Here is a 22,905-nt window from a genome sequence, read left to right as displayed (position 1 = left end):
GTTTCATCTGACCAGAGCACCTTCTTCCACATGTTTGGTGTGTCTCCCAGGTGGCTTTTGGCAAACTTTAAACGAGACTTTTTATGGACATCTTTGAGAAATGTCTTTCTTTTTGCCACTCTTCCATAAAGGCCAGATTTGTGCAGTGTACGACTGATTGTTGTCCTATGGACAGACTCTCCCACCTCAGCTGTAGATCTCTGCAGTTCATCCAGAGTGATCATGGGCCTCTTGGCTGCATCTCTGATCAGTTTTCTCCTTGTTTGAGAAGAAAGTTTGGAAGGAAGGCCGGGTCTTGGTAGATTTGCAGTGGTCTGATGCTCCTTCCATTTCAATATGATGGCTTGCACAGTGCTCCTTGAGATGTTTAAAGCTTGGGAAATCTTTTTGTATCCAAATCCGGCTTTAAACTTCTCCACAACAGTATCTCGGACCTACCTGGTGTGTTCCTTGGTTTTCATAATGCTCTCTGCACTTTAAACAGAACCCTGAGACTATCACAGAGCAGGTGCATTTACTGTATACGGAGACTTGGTTACACACAGGTGGATTCTATTTATCATCATCGGTCATTTAGGACAACATTGGATCATTCAGAGATCCTCACTGAACTTCTGGAGTGAGTTTGCTGCACTGAAAGTAAAGGGGCCGAATAATATTGCACGCCCCACTTTTCAGTTTTTTATTTGTTAAAAAAGTTTAAATTATCCAATAAATGTTGTTCCACTTCACGATTGTGTCCCACTTGTTGTTGATTCTTGACAAAAAAATTAAATTTCATATCTTTATGTTTGAAGCCTGAAATGTGGCGAAAGGTTGCAAGATTCAAGGGGGCCGAATACTTTTGCAAGGCACTGTACATTATGCGTATGTACGTACAGCATCTGTAATTGTTTTCAGATGTGCTGACAGCTAAACTACTTTAACACAGTCGGGACTGTCTGTACTATGCCCCGTGGGCCTAAAGTTTTTATTGGCTCGCAACAAATTATGAAAATATCATTGAATATAGCCTGCACAAGACGTTTTTCAGTCTACATTCTGTTGCACTTCTTAGTTTTAAAACTAGATGGAGTAAGTTACTTAAACAGAGACCCTCCATTTGTCAAAACCTGACAAAATGTTGAAATCAGATCCATCAGCTAATCAAATGCGCTGACAATGGCAGTTAATGAGTTAATACTTAAAATACCCAAAAAATCTTTTACATGATTCTTTTCCTCTGAAAACAAGAAAGCCCGCTAACAGTTTGCTGAAGACATGTGAACAAAGCACATGGATAACTGGAACCATGTCCTATGGTCTGATAAGGCGGGCGGGCTTTCTTGTGTACCGTCTTCAGAAGAGGCTTCCTCCTCGGGTGACAGCCATGCACACCAGTTTGATGTAGAGTGCGGCGTATGGTCTGAGCACTAACAGGCTGACCCCCCACCTCTTCAATCTCTGCAGCAATGCTGACAGCACTCCTGTAGCGAGTCACATGACATTTTGGAGGGAAAATGATCAACAGTACTCAATTTGGACATCTCAGGATGTACGTAGTTTCTAAGGGGTGTAATCACTTTTGTTGCCAGGGGTATGGATATTAATGGCTATATTTTGAGTTAATTTGAGGGGAAAATGAATGAACTCCTATTATATAAGCTGCACACAGACTACTTTCCATTGTGTCAAAGTGTCATTTAGTCAGTGTTGTCCCATGAAAAGATATACTTAAATATCTGCAGAAATAATGCGTGGGGTGTACTCACTTTTGTGATTAACTGTATATTAAATCATGTACATCAATGCTGTATCTAACAAGATATGGTATATCTTTGTGTTTTCCAAATGATAGTTGGCCCTAGCATTCTTTGATTTTTTTTTAAAGAGACCCCCTGAGGAAAAAAGTTTAGACATACTGTACCTGCTTTAACACAAAACAACATCTCTTCCAGAAATGAAAATGCTACTCTGTCTCTATCGAATTCAAAGCACTCACAGTGTACTACCCCTTCATCAAATGTTGTGACATGTTCATTGAATATAAAGTATACTTGTATGTAGAAATTGTCTCAAAAAGGTTGTTTTTCAAATGTTCTGGAAACTGCCATTTCAAGCCTCCAATATAGAGGTCTTCAAGACTTCCCTAAAAAGGTTAAAAAATAAATAAAAAAAGCCAATAGAGAAGGGTTCAACAGTGTTAATTTCATCAAGTGGTTGAATTTATGTAGCCCATAAAGCCAGAGGCCGTCTCAAAGGCATCTGAATGGCAGCAGAGGCGACAGGAAGGCCCACACAGGAGCCATGAAGAGACTGAGCCTATCAGCTTTATGATAGGCTAATTACAGGACTGGGAGACCACACTCAACAGTCAGAGGGATAGTGATATCATTAAGAGCTAAAGAAAGCCCGGGATGGATGAACATGTTGCTATACTGCACAATTTATGGTTGGATTGCAAAAATACCACAAGGAAATGAAAAATTCAAGCAAACTTTGAGGTGTCTGCCACTTTCAACGCATAAGAATAGCATAATTAGTATCAAATATTAATCTGGGTTGTCTCCCTTCACAGAGGTATAGCATTAGGAAAATCTACTCTGGGTATGCTTTTCATTTGCTGTGAAGTCAGACAAGTTCAAATGAATAAATGAACAAGTCATGCAGAACTTTTAGGCCAAAACCAAAAATGAAGTGGGGAGCAAAATGAGCAAACAACATGGTTTGACCCACAAAATTGTTAAGGTCAATAAGGATGCATGTAACGTGTCCAAAGGACATTATTAACATTATACAGACAGCAGACCAGACCCTGTTAGAGTGAGTTTCCTTCCATTCCTTGAAAAAAAAATCAAATGGTCAACTACACCATAGCTGATAACAGATATTTTGTTAGGCACATCCCTAGCATTAAGAATTTTCAGCCACCACACAAGATTAAGAAAATGCCTTTATTTCTTTTTTTCCTTTTACATTTTTGAAAAAGCTAGTTTTAAAGCACAAAGTTTTACTTTGTGTATAAACATCTCTATGTCACTAAAAATGGTAGCATTTGCACACTGTGCTTCAACTGTCACGTCTGTACAACCACTCCCAGTCTCAGGTAGTGAAACAACAAAAGTTAACATTTTATTGCATAAATTACATTGACTCAATGGCCATTATGCAAATAGATAGTGTGGGGGAAGAATGATGAAAAATATAGTTGTATAGTGATGACACACTGAAAAATAGCTGCTTTTATCTTTAGATGTTTGCACCTCATGTCGGAGAAATAATATGTAGAGCCAAAAATAAAGAAAACATAAAAACATCTCAAATGTAACTTGTGCTTTTGTCTGCAAGGCAAAAATATTGAAAATCTTCTGTATGTCATTTAAAACAAAGACAAAAAGAGATAACCCGTCCCGTACCCACTTGAAAATGTAAATACAAACTAAAATTGAAGAGAGTGTGCAGATATCTGCCCATTCCTGTTTAAAACAGAAGAGCAAAGTTTTACTAGAATCTGCACAGCCGTTGGTAGTTGAAAGGCACAGTCACATGGAATACATTTCCAAGATGACTGAATTCATGAAATGCTTAAGGTTTTGCACAAAAATATACACATTTAAATATTCTCTACATTGCAACTTTGGTATTAAAAAAAAACAAAAAAACAAACAAAAAAAAAGTGGCAAGAACAAATCCTGGGAAAGAAATATTAAAAAGTTCCAGCATTCATAGATTTTTTTTTCTTTTTAGCAATTTCATTTAGCAAACAATGCAGCTAGAATACGTGTAGAAAGGTCAGAGGTCTTTTATGACAACTTGTACCAAACTAATCCCCATAGTTACATCATTGTGTCTAACTTAGATGGTCGGTTCACAATCTTGGGCGGTATTCATAATACCAGAGTAATGGGACCACAATACCATTTGTGGATAGAAATGTATCTTTCAAATGTGTGGGATTTTAAACAAATTTCATAACAAAATGTTTTTTTTTTAACACACGGTATAAATCTGCATATCACGTTACATATTTCACACTTAATAAAACTACCATCTGTTTACTGTCGATAGTTTGTAACTAAACAACCAATTATCTTTTACGATGTTGCCTTTCAAACATTTACATTCATGTTTTGTTTTTCGCTAATCCTTGTGATGTAACCAATGCAACATCCAGAGAGCAACATCCACATTTTGTTCATTTTGCTCAAATTGATGCTGTCAAAAACCAAGTGAATCGTCCTAACTTTGTTATAATAAACTTCATACTGAAACCCTTGGTTCAGGTTGAATTAATCAAACGATGTGAGCTAATTAGCGTGAAGGACTTGTCTGATTCACAGAGGTCAAAATTGGGTGAGTACATTTTCCAACTTTAAATTATGAACACTTCAATGTGAAATGTATAAGCAATATTTTGATTTTTTTTTTTTTTGTGAAAATGCAATTTTACTGGGTGGGGGGGGGTGTTGGTGGTGGTAAAGAGATCTCAAGCTTCTACATGCAGTACTCAGCATTTATTAACAAAATTATTTTCCATCCATATTTTCAGTTTCATAGTTTTCGGGAGTCCTGAAAATAGGGATCATTACAACTGTACTGTGATATCCTTGGCAAAATAGTGCAACATTATTACGTCACAAGTTACATTGCCCTTTCTACCTAAGATACAAGTATCGATGCCTTTTTGCTATATTGATATCAGTTTGGTGCATGGTCTTGGTTTTGATCATAGTCGAAACAATATATTTACAGTGATACCTTGACATACGATCCTTTCGACATCCGACGTAACATTTGACTCGTTATTTGTCTCGACATATGACGACATGCTCAAAATATGACGATTTATGAAAGCGTCGCAATTTGCTTTCCCGCACGACGGACGCACGGTGGACTTTCTTGTGAGAGAAACATGGGCCCCAAGAAGGTTAGTGCAAGCAGTGAAAAAAGGTGACACTTACCATTGAAATTAAAATGGAAATGACAGAATATATGAGCGTGGTGTGCACGTCAGTGAATTGCCTAGACAATATGGCCGGAATACGTCTACGATCTCTACGGTTCTCCTCCGACCACCCTTCGCCAGTCTTTAAAAGTTAAGGTGACAATTATTATTATTGTAACACTGGGAGGGAAGTCACCAGCTTCATTAGGCTTTTAATCATTTATTTTAGAATTTGTGCAACACAACACAGCTACTGTCCGCCATAACCGATGCCAATAACAATATGAAAATAGGAAGTAAGAATGTCCCACTTTTCTGCACCTCTCACTCTGTTGTCAGTTACACTGTGCGTTCAGGAACAGCATGCAAAACACAACTGCGACGTTAGAACCCTTTTCGTTACATTATTATCATACCGATTTGTATTTGGAATTCGTTTGTTTTCCTATGTGTAATTGCTATTTTTAATTGTACCAGCAGTATTTATTAAGGATTTAGCATAGTTTTTTGGCTGTGGAACTAATTGAATTTTTATAGGAAAATCCCACTCGACATGTGACCATTTCGACTTACAAACTAGGTCCTGGAATGGCTTAAATTCGTATGTAGAAGTACCACTGTATTTAGTTCAATTTTTAAATAAACTTTGTTTCCGAGTCGTTGTAGTTGAAAGCACAGCTTGATTACTGGCTACTTTACTTCAAAATGAAAATACACTGCAAGAATGTCCCTTGCTGACTCATCCTACATGACGTTTTCGCTACTCACTGAGATTTCAAAGAGTGATGCAATGGGTAAATCTGTTTAAGCCTGTTATTGAGTCGCCTCACACTATATTGTTTAAATATTTAAATTGTCTAAATAAAACTACACTGGGAAACAGAATGCACGATTCATACTGAAATAATGAATGAGGCACTCTCAGAAAAAACAAACTCCAACTGCCCAATAAAAATCTTATGTTGCAAAGAGAGGAAATGCACGAAAACCCTCTTTAAAAAAAAAAAAAAAAAAAAAAGCTGTCAATTTGATTGCTAGGAATTTATTAAGGAATTAAGGATATTAAGGAATCGACAAAATACTGAGAACCGACCTCACTTTAACAGCTTCGACTGTGTGGAAAAACTAGCTGAAACCTGCCCATATTCAAAAGTAAATATTACACTATTATTAATAGTATATATATTATTATAAGCATATATTATTAAGTACATCGACGGATTTGAAATCATGCTAAAACAAGCTTAATTAATAAGCTTAATTAGCGGTTACTTCCCACCCTCACATGTATAAAACTGTAGCCATTTAGTCAATATAGTTTCTCCATTAACCTTGCCTTTTATCTCCTTTGTGGGGATGGAGTGAAAAGCATCTTTTTTATCCTGTAAACTGTAAAGGAAAGAGCCACAATAGTATTTATGTTGAGAAGATACCATTTCTAAAATAGATTACCGTAATTTCCCGAATATAACGTGCACTTTTTTCCCCCAAAATCAACTTGTAAACTCATGGTGCGCATTATAAACGGGTACATGGATGGAGACAGAAATATATATGTATTACATATAGTATATATATAAACCGATTTTTTTTCATTGACACGGCCACGTTGTGTTGAAGAAACGTATGCGGCGACCCGTTGCGGACCATTACGGTACGTGACGCCACCATTTTGTTTCGGTAATACTTCACACTAATCGGCCGAGTGATTTCGTCTGTGTTAAATTCTGCTTTTTTCACTCTTCATAAAGCACAGAATTTAGTTTCTTGAACTCATTTGAGTCGACGTTTATTGCAGCTCCACAATTCGGAGCATAACAAATGTAAGGACACACACTTCCTGTGTCCGTCAACTATATCGGTCCCTCGGGAAACTCAAACCCAAATAACAATAGTTCAGTAGTTTTACCGTATCAATCCATGGAAGAAACATTTATTCATCATGAGGAAACGAGCAAGTTATACAGCACCCTTTAAAAGAAAAGTCACATCCTTTTTGTTTTCTCCTAGATTCTGGTAAGTTGGAGAAGTTGTCAAATCATATTATTACCGTAAATATTGTCAGTTTACGGTAATGTTTTGAACTACCAATGTGCTATGCTTGTGCTGTGTTTCACCAGTCAGTAAAATGACATCTCTGTATCTGTACACGAGCTCTGTTTTCTTGTATTCTTCTATTTATTGGTGCTAAAATTAGGGTGCGCGTTATAAACGGGTACAATAATTTCCCCCAAATTTTACAAGTAAATTTGGGGTGCGCATTATACACGGGTGCGCCTTATATTCGGGAAATTACGGTAATTCACACAAGTTTTTCTTTTTTCACCATGTTGCACGCTGCTTTCATTGAACATCAGGAATTCAAACTAGACCTTACACACATATCTGCTAACATGTTTTCAAATAAAGTCCAACCATTGTGTCTGTAGCAGCATTGTGTTAATTCGTGTTGCCACTAAAGACCGGTCTTAAGTCTCGAAAATACATTTTGAGAGTCTTGTATTGATTATCAAGTCATAGTCTTTTGTCAATCACGGACAGGCCGACAGGGCATATCAAGACTAGCAATTCAACTACATTACTGTGATTTAAAGGAAAAACACTTTGTAAACTAATAATGCAGGTAGTCCCTGGGTTATGAACGAGTTCCGTTACAACGCTGGCGAAGTAACTCAAATTTCCGTGTAAGTCGGACTAAACCCTTTAAATACCCCTACATCTCAAAAGAACTATCCAAAAGTGTATTTTATGTCATTGTACCTTCCTCACCAAGACGTTGAAGTCCTAGCTAGACAGCGGGCTAAGCTCCGGAATAACGATGTCAGACGTCCGTGTGGTTTGCTGAATTTATTCAGCTGCTCATGAAATCAACACTTGCAGAATGAAACTAAAATAACAATGAAATTAGTTTCCTCTTCAATAACAGCAATTCAAAATTGCATAACTAGCTGCTGATACAGCAACAACAATCCACACAAACAATTAGCATGTATCAGTAAGCGTCCGCACATCATAAAAAACAATCACATAAACTCTCCTCAAGTATTCGACCACAATTGAAAATGCACAATAAACAGTACGAAAGGTGTTATATACTAATGTTGCCTCTCTGTATGCTTCACAAGCAACAAATGTGCACGCGGGCTTTCTTCCCCCCCACACAGCCGCGCGAATTCTTTGTGTGTGCGCGCGCTCTTCTTTGTACGCGCAAATACATTTTACATGTGTACATGCGCTCTTACTCGCGTGTGGAAGTACTACCTGTTCCATGCTTTCTGCGCCAAAATAAAAGCATGCATAACAAAAACAAAAGTCAACATAAAGAAAAAAAAATACACGACTGGAGACAAAATAGCGGACGAGACTTCGGCGTCGTACAGTCGAAATCACCTAAGTCGGGTATGTCGTAACCCGGGAACTACCTGTAATAATAATACGTTTACTTTTTGTGCTACTAACAGTCCACCTTCCTTATAAATGACTGTAACCTTAACATGAAAATATAATATATATTTTTTTCAATGGATTCTTATAATGTTTGTCTCATACCGGTTTGTTTTAGTCCTGGGCTTGTCTTAGTCCCAACTCCCAAAAGTCTTGGTCCCGGAGAATGCGGTCTTGAGCACAAAACTAGTGTTAATATAAGTCTAGTTCCCGTAAACTGCAATGGACTAGTGAAAACAAATTGTAATCCAAAGCGTCTTATTTGTATTCTTGTTTGAGTGCAGAATTGTAATGCATATGTTAAGATAGAATTCCTTATTGGAAATGTCCGCTTGCAAACATGTTTTAATATATTATAAAATATTTACAGTTACTTTTAGGTATATTTGGGATTCAATTTAAAAAAATAAATCTAAGGAGATTAGTGAATGATTGTAGAACTGAGCCTACCATTTAACATGACCTAAAATCTGTTCCCAAAAACAAAGCAGAAAAACAATTAAATATGAATGTAAACAGAAACTAAGTCTGTGCATTACAAACTCTTGCCCCCAAATAAAAATGTGTGCTACAATTAGTGCTGCAGGGAACACAACTCCTGTAACAGAGCACACATGTTCTAATGTTCAAAGCTGCAGCTATTTAAACATTCTTTAGGATTAGAAAATATACTATACACCGCAATGCACCCAGACACACACACTAGAAGCTCTTCACATTCAGTCATCAACCATCAATTCACACACTGAATCAAAGTCTGTCTAGTTGTGCTTAGCACGATTCCCTTTCAAGTAGCTTTTCCAGCGCTTCACCACATCCTTGAAGATGGGAGAGTTATCTATTGATGCCAGCAGTTGGAGCTGGTTAATGTGCGTGGTGTGATAGTCCCAGCGAGCCAAGTTGGGCGCAGTGCCCAACATGAAGTGACGTAGGTCATAGATGCTCCCTGACCCTGTGTCAAAGAAAGGCAGCATGGCCTTCAGCGACTCCATGCCACGGCTGAACAGCTGCCCTGCCTCCTTGCCGAGCTTCTCACCGGCTGTCTCGCTCAAATCGTAGAGTCCCAGCAGGGAGTAGATGAAGCCGTTGAGGACAAAGGAACTAGGTGAGGTGGGATACTCTTCATACCAGTCATATTTGTTCATAAATACAGCCTTGACCCCGTGCTGCGCTGACGGCACCTTATAGGGTCCAACTGCCTTCAGCGCAGCATTGAGGTAAGCCTGATCCTTGGTGAGTAGGTAGGCTCTAACAAGGGTGGACATAGCCTGACCCTGGGCCATTGCAGAGTACCAGCCAGGGTCTAGTGGCCGGAAACCTTCTCCCAATTTACGTGTGACCATGATGGGCCACCCGCCATGTTCGTCCTGGTTGCGTCTTAGCCAGTCGCTGGCAGCAAAGAAGGCAGCCATGTGGGCAGTGGTAGAGACAGTGATGTTGTCAACAAATCCCCTTCCTTGTAAGAGTAATCGCACGACTCGCTTGGGCATGATCTAAGGGCAGAACAAAAACAGGTTCAAATTAACTTGAGCTAGCATTAGTTACTCAAATATAATTACCCAAAACAATGTAGAAGACAATAGTCAGAACAACGACGTGCAGCATAGCATCTGACCAACCTTAGTGGCTTTCACAGCCTTGGTGTTAGATAAACCAACGCCTTTTCTCAAGTCTGTGACGAGGTCGCGTGTCAGGGTGCTCCATGTGGTCCGCGGACCTATGCCATAGGTGATTTGACGATCTTTGCAGGCGATGAGTTGAGTATTGGTAACATAGCGAATGGTAAAAGGGGAGCCTTTTTCTGTAGTGTCGAGGATCACAGACAAGCTGCCGTTGGAGGTGAATTTAATGTCCAAGCTGAGGATGAAGTCTTTGGTGTTATCTAGAGGGAGTGACACTGCCTCCAATGACTCTGTGAGGGGGGGAAGTGTCTGATGGATTAAAATGCAAGATAAGAACCAGTCTATAAAATGAAGACAATCCAAATTTAATTTGTTGCAAGTGCACTAAAGGTGACCGCCCATTATTAATTATTTTATCTTACGATCCCTTGCAAAAATGATGGAATCACCATTCTCTGAGGATGTTCATGCAGTTGTTTAATTTTGTAGAAAAAAAACGCAGATCACAGACATGACACAAAACTAAAGACAGTTTAAAAAGGCAACTTTGGGGCCTTTAAGAAACATTAAAAGAAATCAAGGAAAATAGATGGGCGAGCCAGTTAAAGTTACTTTTTTCAGACCAAACCAAAGGCATTTTGGCCAGATGCTGGATCTCAACTACGATGTCCAATTGCCACTTTTGATGTCATATTATTGACCCAAATTTAGTAAAGTCATACTACCGTATTGGCCCAAATATAAGACGACCCTGGTTATAAGACGACCCCCTCTTTTTCAAGACTCAAGTTTGAAAAAAGACTTTTTGAACACCAAATTAATTTTTATACAGAAAATAATTACAGTACATCCGAAACAAATGAGTATAACAATATATTTGAGAGAAAAAGCATGTTATTTTGCCTCATTCAAATCTTAATATCTGAACATTTAAACATGTAAACTAAAGTGCACTCACATTCGTAAATGAATAGCTTCTGGTTTTTGAAATGTAAATATAAACCAATCTATTGTGATAAAACAACAAAATTGCAATAACTGCATTAACCATCAAAGTGAAGTCTAACTGTAACTGTGGTCTTGAAACAAATCTGATAGAACATCGCTTCAATGATATCTGGCGCAATCTAGCGTCGTGATTAGGGAGCGTAGCTGAGATCTGTCATGACAGAACATCGCTTCAATAATATCTGGCGGCATCTAGCGTCGTGAATGGGTATGATGTCTAGACTGCGAATATAAGACGACCCCCTCTTTTTCATTCTTATTTCAGTGTAAAAAACACCGTTTTATATTCGGGCCAATACGGTACCAAGGGCAAGACCAGAGAGCTTTCGTAAGACACCTGAGAAAAAAACTGTTGAGCTCCACAAAGCTGAAAATGCTGTGGGACCACTGGAAAGCAGCTTGGTGAGAATAAATCAACAGTTGCAGCAATTGTTAGAAAATGGAAAAGGCTAAATATGACTGATTATCTACCTCAGACTGGGGCAACATGTAAAATCTATCCTTTTGGGGCATTACTCATGATAAGAAAATTGAGGGCTCAGCCTAGAACTACATGGCAGGAGCTGGTCAATGACCTGAGACAGCTGGATGCACAGTTTTAAAGGCTACTGTCAGTAGAACACTACGTTGCAATGGTTTAAAATCATGCATTGCTCAGAAGGTTCCCCTGTTGAAGCCAGTACATGTAAAGGCCTGTCTGAAGTTTCCCAGGCACCATCTGTATGATGCAGAGGGGTCATGGGAGAAAGTCATGGTCAGATGAGACCAAAGTAGAACTTTTTGGTGCAAACTTTACTCGTCGTGTGTGGAGGAAAAAGAAGAATGGGTACAATCCCAAGAACACCATCCCCGCTGTGAAGTATAGGGTTGGAAACCTCATGCTTTGGGGCTGCTTTTCGGCAAAGGGGACAGGATGGCTGTACTGTATAAAGCAGAGGATGAATAGTGAAATTTATCGTCAGACTGAGCCACAACCTCCTTCCCTCAGTCAGAGACTTGAAGATCAGTCGTGGCTGGATCTTCCAACATGGCAATGATCCGAAGCACACAGCCAAGCTGACCAAGGGTGGCTGCGTAAAAAGCATATCAAGGTTCTGAAATCGCCTAGCCAGTCTCCAGCTCTCAATCCAATAGAAAATATGTGTTTCTCACATACAGTCCCAAAACCCGACAGATCTAGAGAAGATTTGTGTAGAGGAATGGGCCAAAATCTCCGTTTCTATATGTGAAAACTTTGTGAAGAACTACAGAACTACAGTCTGACCTCTAATTGCAAACAATTGCTAGGCTAAATATTAGCACTTATTTTCTAAGGGGTACAAATACTTATGAACCCCAGTAAATTGCAAAAACATTATTGAAAAATCATACAGTGAGAGTTACGGATTTTTTTTTTTTTTTTTTTTTTTTAAAGATTGTCTCTATCAGTGGAAATGCACCTATGATTGAAATTTCAGACCTTTACCTATTTTCTAAGTGGATGAACTTGCAAAATCACAAAGGGTGCAAATACTTCTGCTCCTCACTGTATATACCTTATTATGGCTTAGTCACAACTAGAGGTTCCTCTGCCATAGCACCACGAAAAGTGCACAATGTGAAAGTCTTTATGAAATTGGCCTGAATACAGTTAAACAGTGGTTCTGAAATACTTAGGGATTCTTTCCAAAATATGTTGAAACCATTTAGAAACTTGAACTCAAAGTTTGTCTGACTCTGTGGGAGATCACCTAAGTCTAACAAAGAATGACCTAAATTTCAAGAATTTGAGTGCTCTAACATGACGACAGCCTACTCTTAACCCACTGTGAGTGTTCCTAAGATCAAATAATACAAAAACACATGACAAATACTGTACTGTTACAATGCGAAGAACGTGGAAAGAACATTTCCTCTGTAACAATATAATTCACACTCTAAGACAAAACAAAAACACAAAAAAATCATAACTTAATTATAATAGCAAGTGGAAATGCAATAACCTTTTCGTTCTGAATTTTCAGCCTAATGTTAGTGTGCCACCACCCCTCTTTCTCTGAATTAAGTCTGTTTAAAGTCAGTGCAAGTGCTTCAGTAGGTTTTGTGAATTCACTTCAATCCTCTAAAGTGCCAGCAGTTTTCAGAATAATCCCCTCTTTGGAAATAATTTCTACTCTGGGCAGCCAAAAGAGCTCAAAATACTTCTCAGATGAAGGCCCCTTAAAACTTGGTGAAAGAAAAAAAATAGATATGTGAGCCATCATTCTATTACTTAAGTGAAAAAAGCCAGTCTGAAAGCAAAAGGGGTGGAAATGAGCCAATAGTGGAGAAGACAATTGACTACCACAGACAGAATTCTCACACAGTGTATGCCACGATAGTAGAACAAGGCGAGGGCCACAGACACAGAAGCAGTCATCATGAGGAGAAATGAAGAAGAAAGACAGTCTGGCAGGAGCCTCTGGATAACTACGATTCTTTAATGCACTCATAAATCCATTACTTAAGACAAATGCGGAGACTAAGCGCATTTGTGCTCTGGCCCTGTGATTACCCTACCATCAATAAAGGATGGGCAAAGAATTTAGAAAAGCTTCTACTTCTTCTGTTCTTCACTTGACTGGGGCTGTTTAGCACAAGGTGATCAGGATGTCGTTTAGTTATGTCTGCTTTGAATTAAGCTGGGGAACTGATAATGTTCATAAGTATGCTAAGGCAAACAAAAAGATTTAAACGATAATGTAATGTAAATATGACTCACAGACAACAGTCCAGGCAAAGGACAGACATAGACTAGTGCCATTTAAAATAAGTTATTATTCACAATTGACTATTATTAGAATTATTACTATAATATTTGGCACTTTACGTACAGAAAGGTCCAAACTTTTTTTTTTTTTAATCTTCTGGCACATTTTTGTTTCTTTAGCTGTAACAAATGAAAGACGGGAGTAAGATTGAAGTCTGACGGTGAACAAGCAGCAACATTTTCCAAAAGCTGAAAATTCATCTGTTGATAATACACCACACCCCAACACACACACACAGAATGTTTAAATTTTCCAGTCCCATTTTGTCATCTCTGGTGTTTCACTTTATTTTCAAGTGACGAGTCATTCCTCGCAGCATCTCGGAAAAAAAAAAAAAAAAAAAAAAAATGCTATTTCAAACATTCTGCCGTCAGGGCGCAAACAGGGTTAGCCTATACTTTCATGACACAAAATTGTTAATTTTTTTGCTTTAAACCTTTACAGTATGTACGGCTAATGGGTATATTGCAGAGACTGTGTTTGGTGCTGGAAAATACCAATTCCTAATGGTTTCTTTGGAACTATTGGTTTTTAAATTAAATGTAAATTAAATTAAATTTGGAAGGTGGTTTCTGATAAGATAATTATTAAATTGCTGTTAAATATTTGCTTTTACCAATGAAGGCTCATAATAAAGAATTGATTGCTATAATAGGATGTTCCATGATTGATTGCAGCAAGAGACATTTTTGACATGTTTAGCACTTGATAATACTGCTTTGTCATTCTGACTGGTTTAAACCGGCCTAGGTTCCACAGGTCAACTTCAATACATTTAAGGAATCATATTGTTGCATTTTATTACTTACCAAATGCTATTGCTTCATGAAATGTAGTTGATGAGATAGTTATTAAGTTGTTATTATATATTTGCTTTTATCAATTGTTGCCCGCAATGAAGAAATGCTTTTGCTTATTGTTGCCCGCAATGAAGAAATGCTTTGCTTATTAATATTGTTCACAAAGAAAGAATGTTTTGTCTTGCCTGGTCAAGGTCAGAAGAGGCCGCCTTGCTTTGCTGAAATGTGCTGACACATATGTATGTAATTCCACCAAATGCACACACATAGCCAAACAAAGACAAGAGGTGTCGCCAGCTTGCTTCCCCTTTTTGGGCAAGACACCCGTCTGTTGCTAGGGCCATCCCAAATAAAAAGCCATGTGAAGGAGGGGCAAGTTAGAAAGATAGTGGAAGCTAGATGGTTTCCCCCTCTTTCACCTTGCAAGCTTTTCAACCAAATTGAGTGCCTTCTCTCCTTATTTTGGATAATATTATAAATGTCTATTTGTATTTGAACTTGACAGTTTCACTGAATAGCTTGCATATAGGTTGTAATGTATATTGACGGAATAAAATGAATGTTAGCCTATAGCTTACAGAGTTCATTAAAAAAAGAAGAAGGGGAAAAACTAGTACTAGTTTGTAAAGCAGCAAGCACAGCATCTGCACGTCTGGCTCTGTAAAAATAGAATTAAAAATCAACATCAATGTTTATCAAGGATGAGCTAGAAATGTCAATTTGCTTGGAAGGCTAAAAACAGATTCGTTCAAATGAATTGGCATTATAGTGGTGGTTTATTTTACTGCCTACTTGTTTATTTTATTTTTTTGTGGTGACAGCAAATGGTACAGTGTTCCCAGTAGTGGCTTCTTTCTAATAAAAAAATAAAATAAAATAACGTGTGAGGATGAATGCGATGTACTGTCTGCTCTTTGAGGTCTGCCGAGACACTCCCAAGTACGGGCTACTGTATTGTGGAGTTGCTATGTGAAAACCAAACAATGTCCAATGGCCTAATATGATGGTGATGAAACTCAACAACACTTTCTCATGGACTAATTTAAGATCACGTGAAGTTTGGACTGCCATAAAGAACATTTTTTGAGAATCGATTGTCAATAGACAACCAATATATACAGTGAAGGAATGAGTATTTGAACACCCTGCGATTTTGCAAGTTTTCCCACTTAAAAATGATAAGCGGGTTTGACATTTTCATGGTAGGTGCTTGTCCACTGTCAGAGACAATTCCCCCCAAAAAATGATTTGGGCGATTGTCATGTTGGAATACCCAGACATACCAGACTGTTTTAATTCTCTAACTGAGGGAAGGAGTTTATTCCCCAAAATCTCACAATACATGACCTCGTCATCCTCTCCTTAATACAGTGCAGTCGTCCAGTCCCATATGCAGAAAAACACCCCTAAAGCAAGATGCTACCACCCCCATGCTTCACAGTAGGGATAGTGTTCTTGGGATGATACTCATTATTCTTCTTTCTCCAAACACTATGTTAGTGTTTTAGGACCAAAAAAATTCAATTTTGATCTCCTATGACCACATGATTTTCTCCCATGACTCCTCTGGATCATTCAAATGGTCATTGGTAAACTTAAAACAGGCCTGGACGTGTGCTGGTTTAAGCAGGGGAACCTTCCGTGCCATGCATGATTTTAACCCATGATGTCTTAGTGCATTACCAACAGTAACCTTGGAAATGGTGGTCCCAGCTCCTTTCAGGTCATTGACCAGCTCCTCCTGTGTAGTTCTTCGCTGATTTCTCACCATTCTTAGGATAACTGAGACTCTACGAGGTAGATCTTGCATGGAGCCCAAGGCCGAGCCAGATTGACAGTCAGGTTTAGCTCACTTCCGTTTTCTAATAATTGCGCCAACGGTGGATCTTTTATCACCAAGATGCTTAGCAATTACCCTGTAACTCTTTCCAGCCTTGTAGAGGTCTACAATTCTGTCTGTGGTGTCTTTGGACTAGGCATGTGCCGGTATGAGATTTTGACAGTACGATAACCGTGAGCAAAAATACAGCGGTTTCACGGTATCACGGTATTGCAATTATAGCTACAAAATGTGTTCTTTTGAGATGTATGGGTTAAAAAAAATAACTTTTTTCCATTGAACAGGATTTTTTTTTTTTTCAGAACATAGTTGCAAATTGTAACATGAATATATTGTTAAAATAAATGCATTATCAATAAAAAAAAAAACATTTGAAATAAAATTAAAATATAACTAATAGACTATATCCACAGCCACAGCTCAAGTTGTTTAAGATTAGAGCAAGAACAAAATAATTTCTGTAAAAAGTAAAAACACTTCTGAATAACATTTTTAAAAATGTATACTGCATGACTTTTTTTTTTTTTTTTTTTTTTTTGAGGGTGGAAAAGCTCAAGTGAAGTTTTGCCATTTTCAGCCACTGTGTCAAATCCGGTCATGCCTTTTTGTTAAAAAGAACATAAAGAATTCATAAGTTAATAAGTTAGTTAAAAATGTACAAGTTAGTATAAGTTAGTTAAAAATGTAAAAGTTAGTTAAAATGTAAATATTGTTGTGGAAAGGTTTCATTTAAAAAAAAAAAAAAAAAATATTGGGAGTGAGACCTCTGCTTGAGCTAACAATCGTGGACTTGTGCTTAGGGCAAGATCATCTTTCGTCAATTAACGATCTTTGATGCTATGCCTTTTTTCCCCCTTCATTCAAGCAAATCAAGCTTGTTTTCTCACTCTGCGGCTGTAACACTCGACGAAGTTGCTCTTCCAACTAAGCTTAGGCTAACATTCATCTTTGTAAGCTTTTAGTTAGTGCGTATATCGAATTTGAAAGGAAAATGTGTGTTTTGTTTTTAGCGAACTTTTCCATGGTGCTAATCTGTTGAAGCTACTCACGTCTCACACATGGAAAAATACAATTGTACAATGTTTTAAATGTATTTATTTTGTATATTACACTTACCACGATTTGAGAGCTCAATATATTGAAGAAAAGAACGACTTATGTTTGGAGTATTTGTTTTTGGGTTTGGTTGCTGTCTAGCCGATAGCATCACTTTCACACACAGAAACAAACGGGAGGGGGTGAGCGCTGCCGCGCCACGCCACTTCTGGCTGCATTTTTGACACATGAAAAATGGCGAATACCGTACTACGGTCTGACGGAAAATTTTAGTGGTTTTGAAACCGCAACGTTTTCACACCACGGTAAACCGTGAAACCGGTAACCAGCACATGCCTACTTTGGACAGCTCTTTGGAGTGTATGGGGTGGACAGCTGTTTACAAGCAGGTAACCGCCTCAAACAGGTAAAAAAGTCAGACTCAAAAGGTCCACCTCCACTTATTTAGAAGAATAAGTGGAGTGGAGTTGGACTTTTTAAAAAGGCAACTAACAGGTCTTTGAGGCTCACAATTCCAGCTAATAAAATGAGTTCAAATACTTATTTGCATTAGTATAATACAAATAAATTGTGAAAAAAATAATACACTGTGATTTCTGGATTTTTTTTTTTTAATTAGATTGACAAGCACCTAACCATCAATTCAAAGTGGGAAAACTTGCAAAATCGCAGGGTGTTCAATTACTTATTTTCTTCACTGTATGGACTCATTGATGAAAAAAAATGGATTCAAAACTAGTTACTCAAAATTATGATACGTTTAATGTATACAAATATGAAAAAATGTGCAATATGTGTAGAAAGTATATTCATTGATATTCACACTGTTATAATGCAGATAACCATGGAATTTAGAGGAGTGACAAAAATTGGATACACTGGGTCTACCGAGGCATTAATTTGTACAGATTTTGGTGTGATATCCAGACCAGTTTTATGATGATTTGTGTTGATGTTTATTCCATTTCTGATCTGATGTTAATTATTAATTGATGTTAACCAATGTTAATTATGTAAATTGTATTTAAGGAATTCAATAAAGTTCTTTAAAATAAAAAATGGTGCAGTGGATTTTAGATGATTTAACAACCCGGGGAGCAATAATAGTGGTCAGTGGTGGAGAGTGAAAAAATGGGCAGCAGTTCAGCTAGTCGGTTATCAGGAGACCAACAATTTATCCTCTTGTCAGAGGATTTGAGATGGTGCGCAACACTTGCACCTAAGATACAATAAGAACAAAAAAAGGAAGAAGCAGACGTAGACTAAGAGAGAAACTGATATCAGTGGAGAAAAACAACACACAGTATGTAAAGATGAAGAATAATGACTTGCAACAGATGGAGTAAGTAAGTATGATTGCAAATTGTAATGCCTCAGCAGCACAAAAAGGCTGACAAGTAGGTGGAAATCAGTAAACACTGCTAGACGGCAGCCTGAAATTTCCTGCTAGACAAGAGAGACAAATGGAGGCTCAAGAGTGCTGAGAAAACATTAAGGAGTAATGATGAAAACGCCAAGGCAAGAGAGCAATGATCGCGAGTTGAGCCATAAACCAAGGTGAGCAAGGACAGGAGAGGGAGAAAAAAAGTGTAGAGCTTGGCAACTGCAAAGAAATTGTTGATGATGAGAGGCTGAAGGGGGAGGATAGGAAAATTACAGAACAGACAGCAGCACAGCAGAGGACAACCAGAGAAAAACAGCAGGTACTCTAGACAATCATGACAGCTCACACACTAAGGTCTGCGTGGAAAAATCTCAGTTATATTATATACCGTAGTCACAATTTCCTGATACTATTGCTTAAATAATCATACAGACAAGACAAGAGCAGAATAAATCACACTCACAAGAATTAACTATCAAATCATTTGCACATAATCTGAAGAATGTACTTGCTACTCTTCTGCCAGCCACTGCCAGAGGTTTTTTTTTATCTTCTTCTTTGATTGATGAAATGTTTAAAAAAAAATATGGATGTCGTCCAAACTGAAATCACAGATCAACTTACTTTCTTAATAGAAGAGAAAGTTGGCATTGGAAGCAAATCTTTCTGACCCAAATAGAGTGGTAATTTTTAGTTTCCGGCTCATTTTCTTTAATGAGTCTATTTCTCCTGGTAATTTAATGCTTTTATGCACTGCAGTGTCTGGGAAAGCAGGTTCTGGGACAGAGCAATAATCCACAAAATCATGGGTACGTTTAACAAGGCTAGAAAATCTGTACTTGTTCCATACGCAGTTGAGTTTCGATGACGATGAGCACATTGAAACACATTTATTATTTTGTCTGTCTGCATTATTTTTAGAATAATTAAAAAGTCATTTAAAAAATAATTCTACTCGGATGTTCATTACAGATGATGAATACGTGGCTATCGTAGTTTACCACACTAATTGATGGTAAACCATATTATTCTCAGCGGATATAACGTCACGGATATATACGCAAAGAGTCCATTGGACTGAACCCGAGAAAAAGAGAAAAGCTGCCTTTCAGAGGGAATGGGCCACATGCAACTGATAGGACGACGTGAAACTGGCAACATTTCTGCTCAACATGTTATTTTAGCACTGCTTTCAAAATTGTAATGGATTGTACATTCAAAAAATAAAAAGTCTTACACCAATATCATTTTGGGTCATTGAAACACTCTTTTATTTACAATAATAAAACAATAAATACTGTAATTTCTGAGGTGCACCTGACTAGAAGCTGCACCTTCCAATTTTTAAAAGAAAACAGTATTTTATTCCAGCTGCACTGGACTATATGGGCAGCTAAAACATATTAGCTCAAACAAAAACTTACAACCTTATGTTGGTCTTAATAGGGAGCGGCTGGATCCAGCCATATGAGACGAGTTATGTAATATTGACTGTAGCCACTTGAGGGCAGTGTATCCACCCAAATCAATAAAATTAAATGCAAACACTTTCAAAACAAACCATTACAACGCCACTCCTAAATAAACGAATACTCCTAGTAGCAAAATTAAGAGTCAAAGCTTTTTTTCCTAATCAAATTACTCGAGTTAATCGTTGCAGCACTACTTTATAGCTCCCATGAATAGCAGGTATCTTACTGTCAATTCTCTTAACTCTCAATTTAGTTTTGCGCTAATCATTGTAAATTGTCTGTATTTCATTGAATAACATTTCTATGAATCTGTTATAATGTGAGCTCACTGCCAACCATCAGTCTTCTGCTATTAGGATATTCTATCTGTAAGCCACAGCACTCTCACAAACCATTCTGCCTAGAAGGCAGCACTCATATCGAATGTCCAAGAGCCAACGTTAACAAGTGATAAGCTCCCTAGCCCAAGATACGTCTGGACATGAGGAATGCTTACATACCTGGAGTACTGAACTGACGAACTGAGGAAGCACGGCTTTTGTCCTGAACACGGGTGAGACTGCAGCCCTTTGGCACACTCCACATTGCCATGCTGGCCCTGCTATCTCTCTCCTCGGCTGTATCATAAACCACCAGGTGGGGTGGCCGCTCTGTCAGGTTTTTGCTATAATGACTCAAGCCATACTGGGCAATTTGGATGGCATAGAAGTAACCCTGAGGACCCCACTGAGTAGACAGAGGCACACCTTTGGAAAAGACGGTAGGTAAACGTTAGTGGCCACAATGACATTTTCTTCAGTCTCCAAATGCAGCAAGCCTGGTAAAGTACAAAAATTCATACCAAAATTATAACCACTTTGCAATCATTAATTCAATATTTTGAAAAAGTACAGTGAACTATGAAAGTACTACTTAATGAAAATATCAGATAAGTGTTTCCTATGGGCAAAGAATGCTGAATTGACCTGCGGAGTGAATTGAACCTTTAATAAACCTTGTTTACTGTCAAAAGTAAAACCAAATGTATGTTGCCGATTTTGTCCTCATGTCATTATAATATAACACTAACCCTGTAAAGCATACTTTGACATTTCTGTTTTCCTGTATTCTCTAAACATGCATCATTGCGTGTAACTCCATAAAACCTTTGATTTTCTTAATAATAACATTTTCAGGTGTTCGGGCGCATATGCGTTTGATGTCACGTTAGTTTGTGCTTGCATGTTATTTATGCTAGTTAGGCAACAGACACAAACATTGTTGAGAAAAGTTATTTTTATGTGAACTAGTTTTCATAGTTCAGTTCAGCGTGCAGGGACCACTGCATTGTCAAGTGACATAAGGACTCCAGTAAGTGTACCAGGGGCCTCAGCGTCCTGCTAGGTGCCATACAAGCATCTAGCATTGCATAGAATTTTGTATCAAAGTGGATTGTGCCCCTATCATAACGGCCCACTCTAATTTAGTTGCCAAGCACAATGAGCACAAGTTTGTTTAACATTAAATACTACACACTCGATAGACACTATTGTAGGTGTTGTTTAAATGCATCGCATTTGCCAACTGGTCACTCATGTAACTTTATGGTTTAATATAAAAATAAATTATTGCTTCTATTCGGCAATACCTTTGTACCACAGGATTATTTTGTTGTTGAGAGCTTTTAAATACAAGAAAATTATAAAAATCTGCTCCTTACTAGCGGATTTAGATTAGCTGATAATCAAACAATTGAATCCGAACTTGAAAGCGCAATAAAAACTGAAATCATACACTGTCCAATAAATAAAACAACACAACAAAATAGATTAGGATCTTTGCAAATGGCCTTACCTTCAACTCCACTTATGCACTTGACTCTGTCACGGACCTCCACATTATAGCCCTCAAATGACATAAAGACGCCATCTGGGTGATACGGCTCCCGTTGTGCATAGACCTTTGAGTAACTATGCTGAAACTCAAAGCGATCATAGCCATCATACTGTACCACTTTTCCATACACCTCAAAGTATTTTTCCATCCAACTGAAGGGCATATAGATCTCACCACCCTCACGTCTGCCTTTGATCGTGGATTCATCATTGATCAGGCAGTCAATTTCATCATATTTGGTTCCTCCAACAACAGGTGGGGGTTCTGGAGGTTGTGGAGGGTGTTGTTGGCTGCCCAAGCTGATGTCTGCCTCCCTGGGACTTGGTGCCACCAAAGCAGCTCGGGGTAAAAATCGTAGGGAGGTGTTACTTGAGCAACGATTCCACAGCAACACAGTGATAAGTGTGAAAAGTGCGCAGATGACAATGAGGGTCTTATAGTTGACCCGAGCAGCCAGGCAACGCATGGTCACAACTCTGAAAAACAAAAGTAATGCATTAAACAACATTGGAAATATAAATGAGATGTTGCAGTCCCACATAAATTAGAGCAGGGCGGTAAACCGAAAATTTACCGGTACCGAAATTCTTCACGATGACAGACGTAATTTTGACCATGACGGTAAATTCGGTAATTTAATAAAACAATAAAATATAGTCTTTTCATCCCGCTTTGACTCTGTGTTGTTCAG

General features: G+C 38.1%; 1 protein-coding gene across 2 annotated transcripts in view; it reads right to left on the bottom strand.

The window, feature by feature from the left end:
- Positions 1–2,899: 2,899 nt before the first annotated feature.
- Positions 2,900–22,905, bottom strand: part of glceb (glucuronic acid epimerase b) — a 49,335-nt gene continuing 29,329 nt past the window's right edge. For both annotated transcript variants that reach the window (XM_057836495.1, XM_057836504.1), the window contains exons 2-5: positions 22,173–22,690; positions 20,840–21,085; positions 9,988–10,280; positions 2,900–9,861 (exon numbers count right to left, since the gene is read on the bottom strand). In XM_057836495.1, the coding sequence (XP_057692478.1) occupies positions 9,130–9,861; positions 9,988–10,280; positions 20,840–21,085; positions 22,173–22,680 (1,779 nt within the window). In that variant the 5' untranslated portion in view covers positions 22,681–22,690 and the 3' untranslated portion in view covers positions 2,900–9,129. The remainder of the gene's footprint in view (positions 9,862–9,987; positions 10,281–20,839; positions 21,086–22,172; positions 22,691–22,905) is intronic.

This window comes from Corythoichthys intestinalis, chromosome 1 (assembly GCF_030265065.1).
Source record: "Corythoichthys intestinalis isolate RoL2023-P3 chromosome 1, ASM3026506v1, whole genome shotgun sequence".
Lineage (NCBI taxonomy): Eukaryota > Metazoa > Chordata > Actinopteri > Syngnathiformes > Syngnathidae > Corythoichthys > Corythoichthys intestinalis.
Note: the sequence above shows the minus strand (reverse complement) of the source record. Positions and strands in the feature narration are given on the sequence as shown.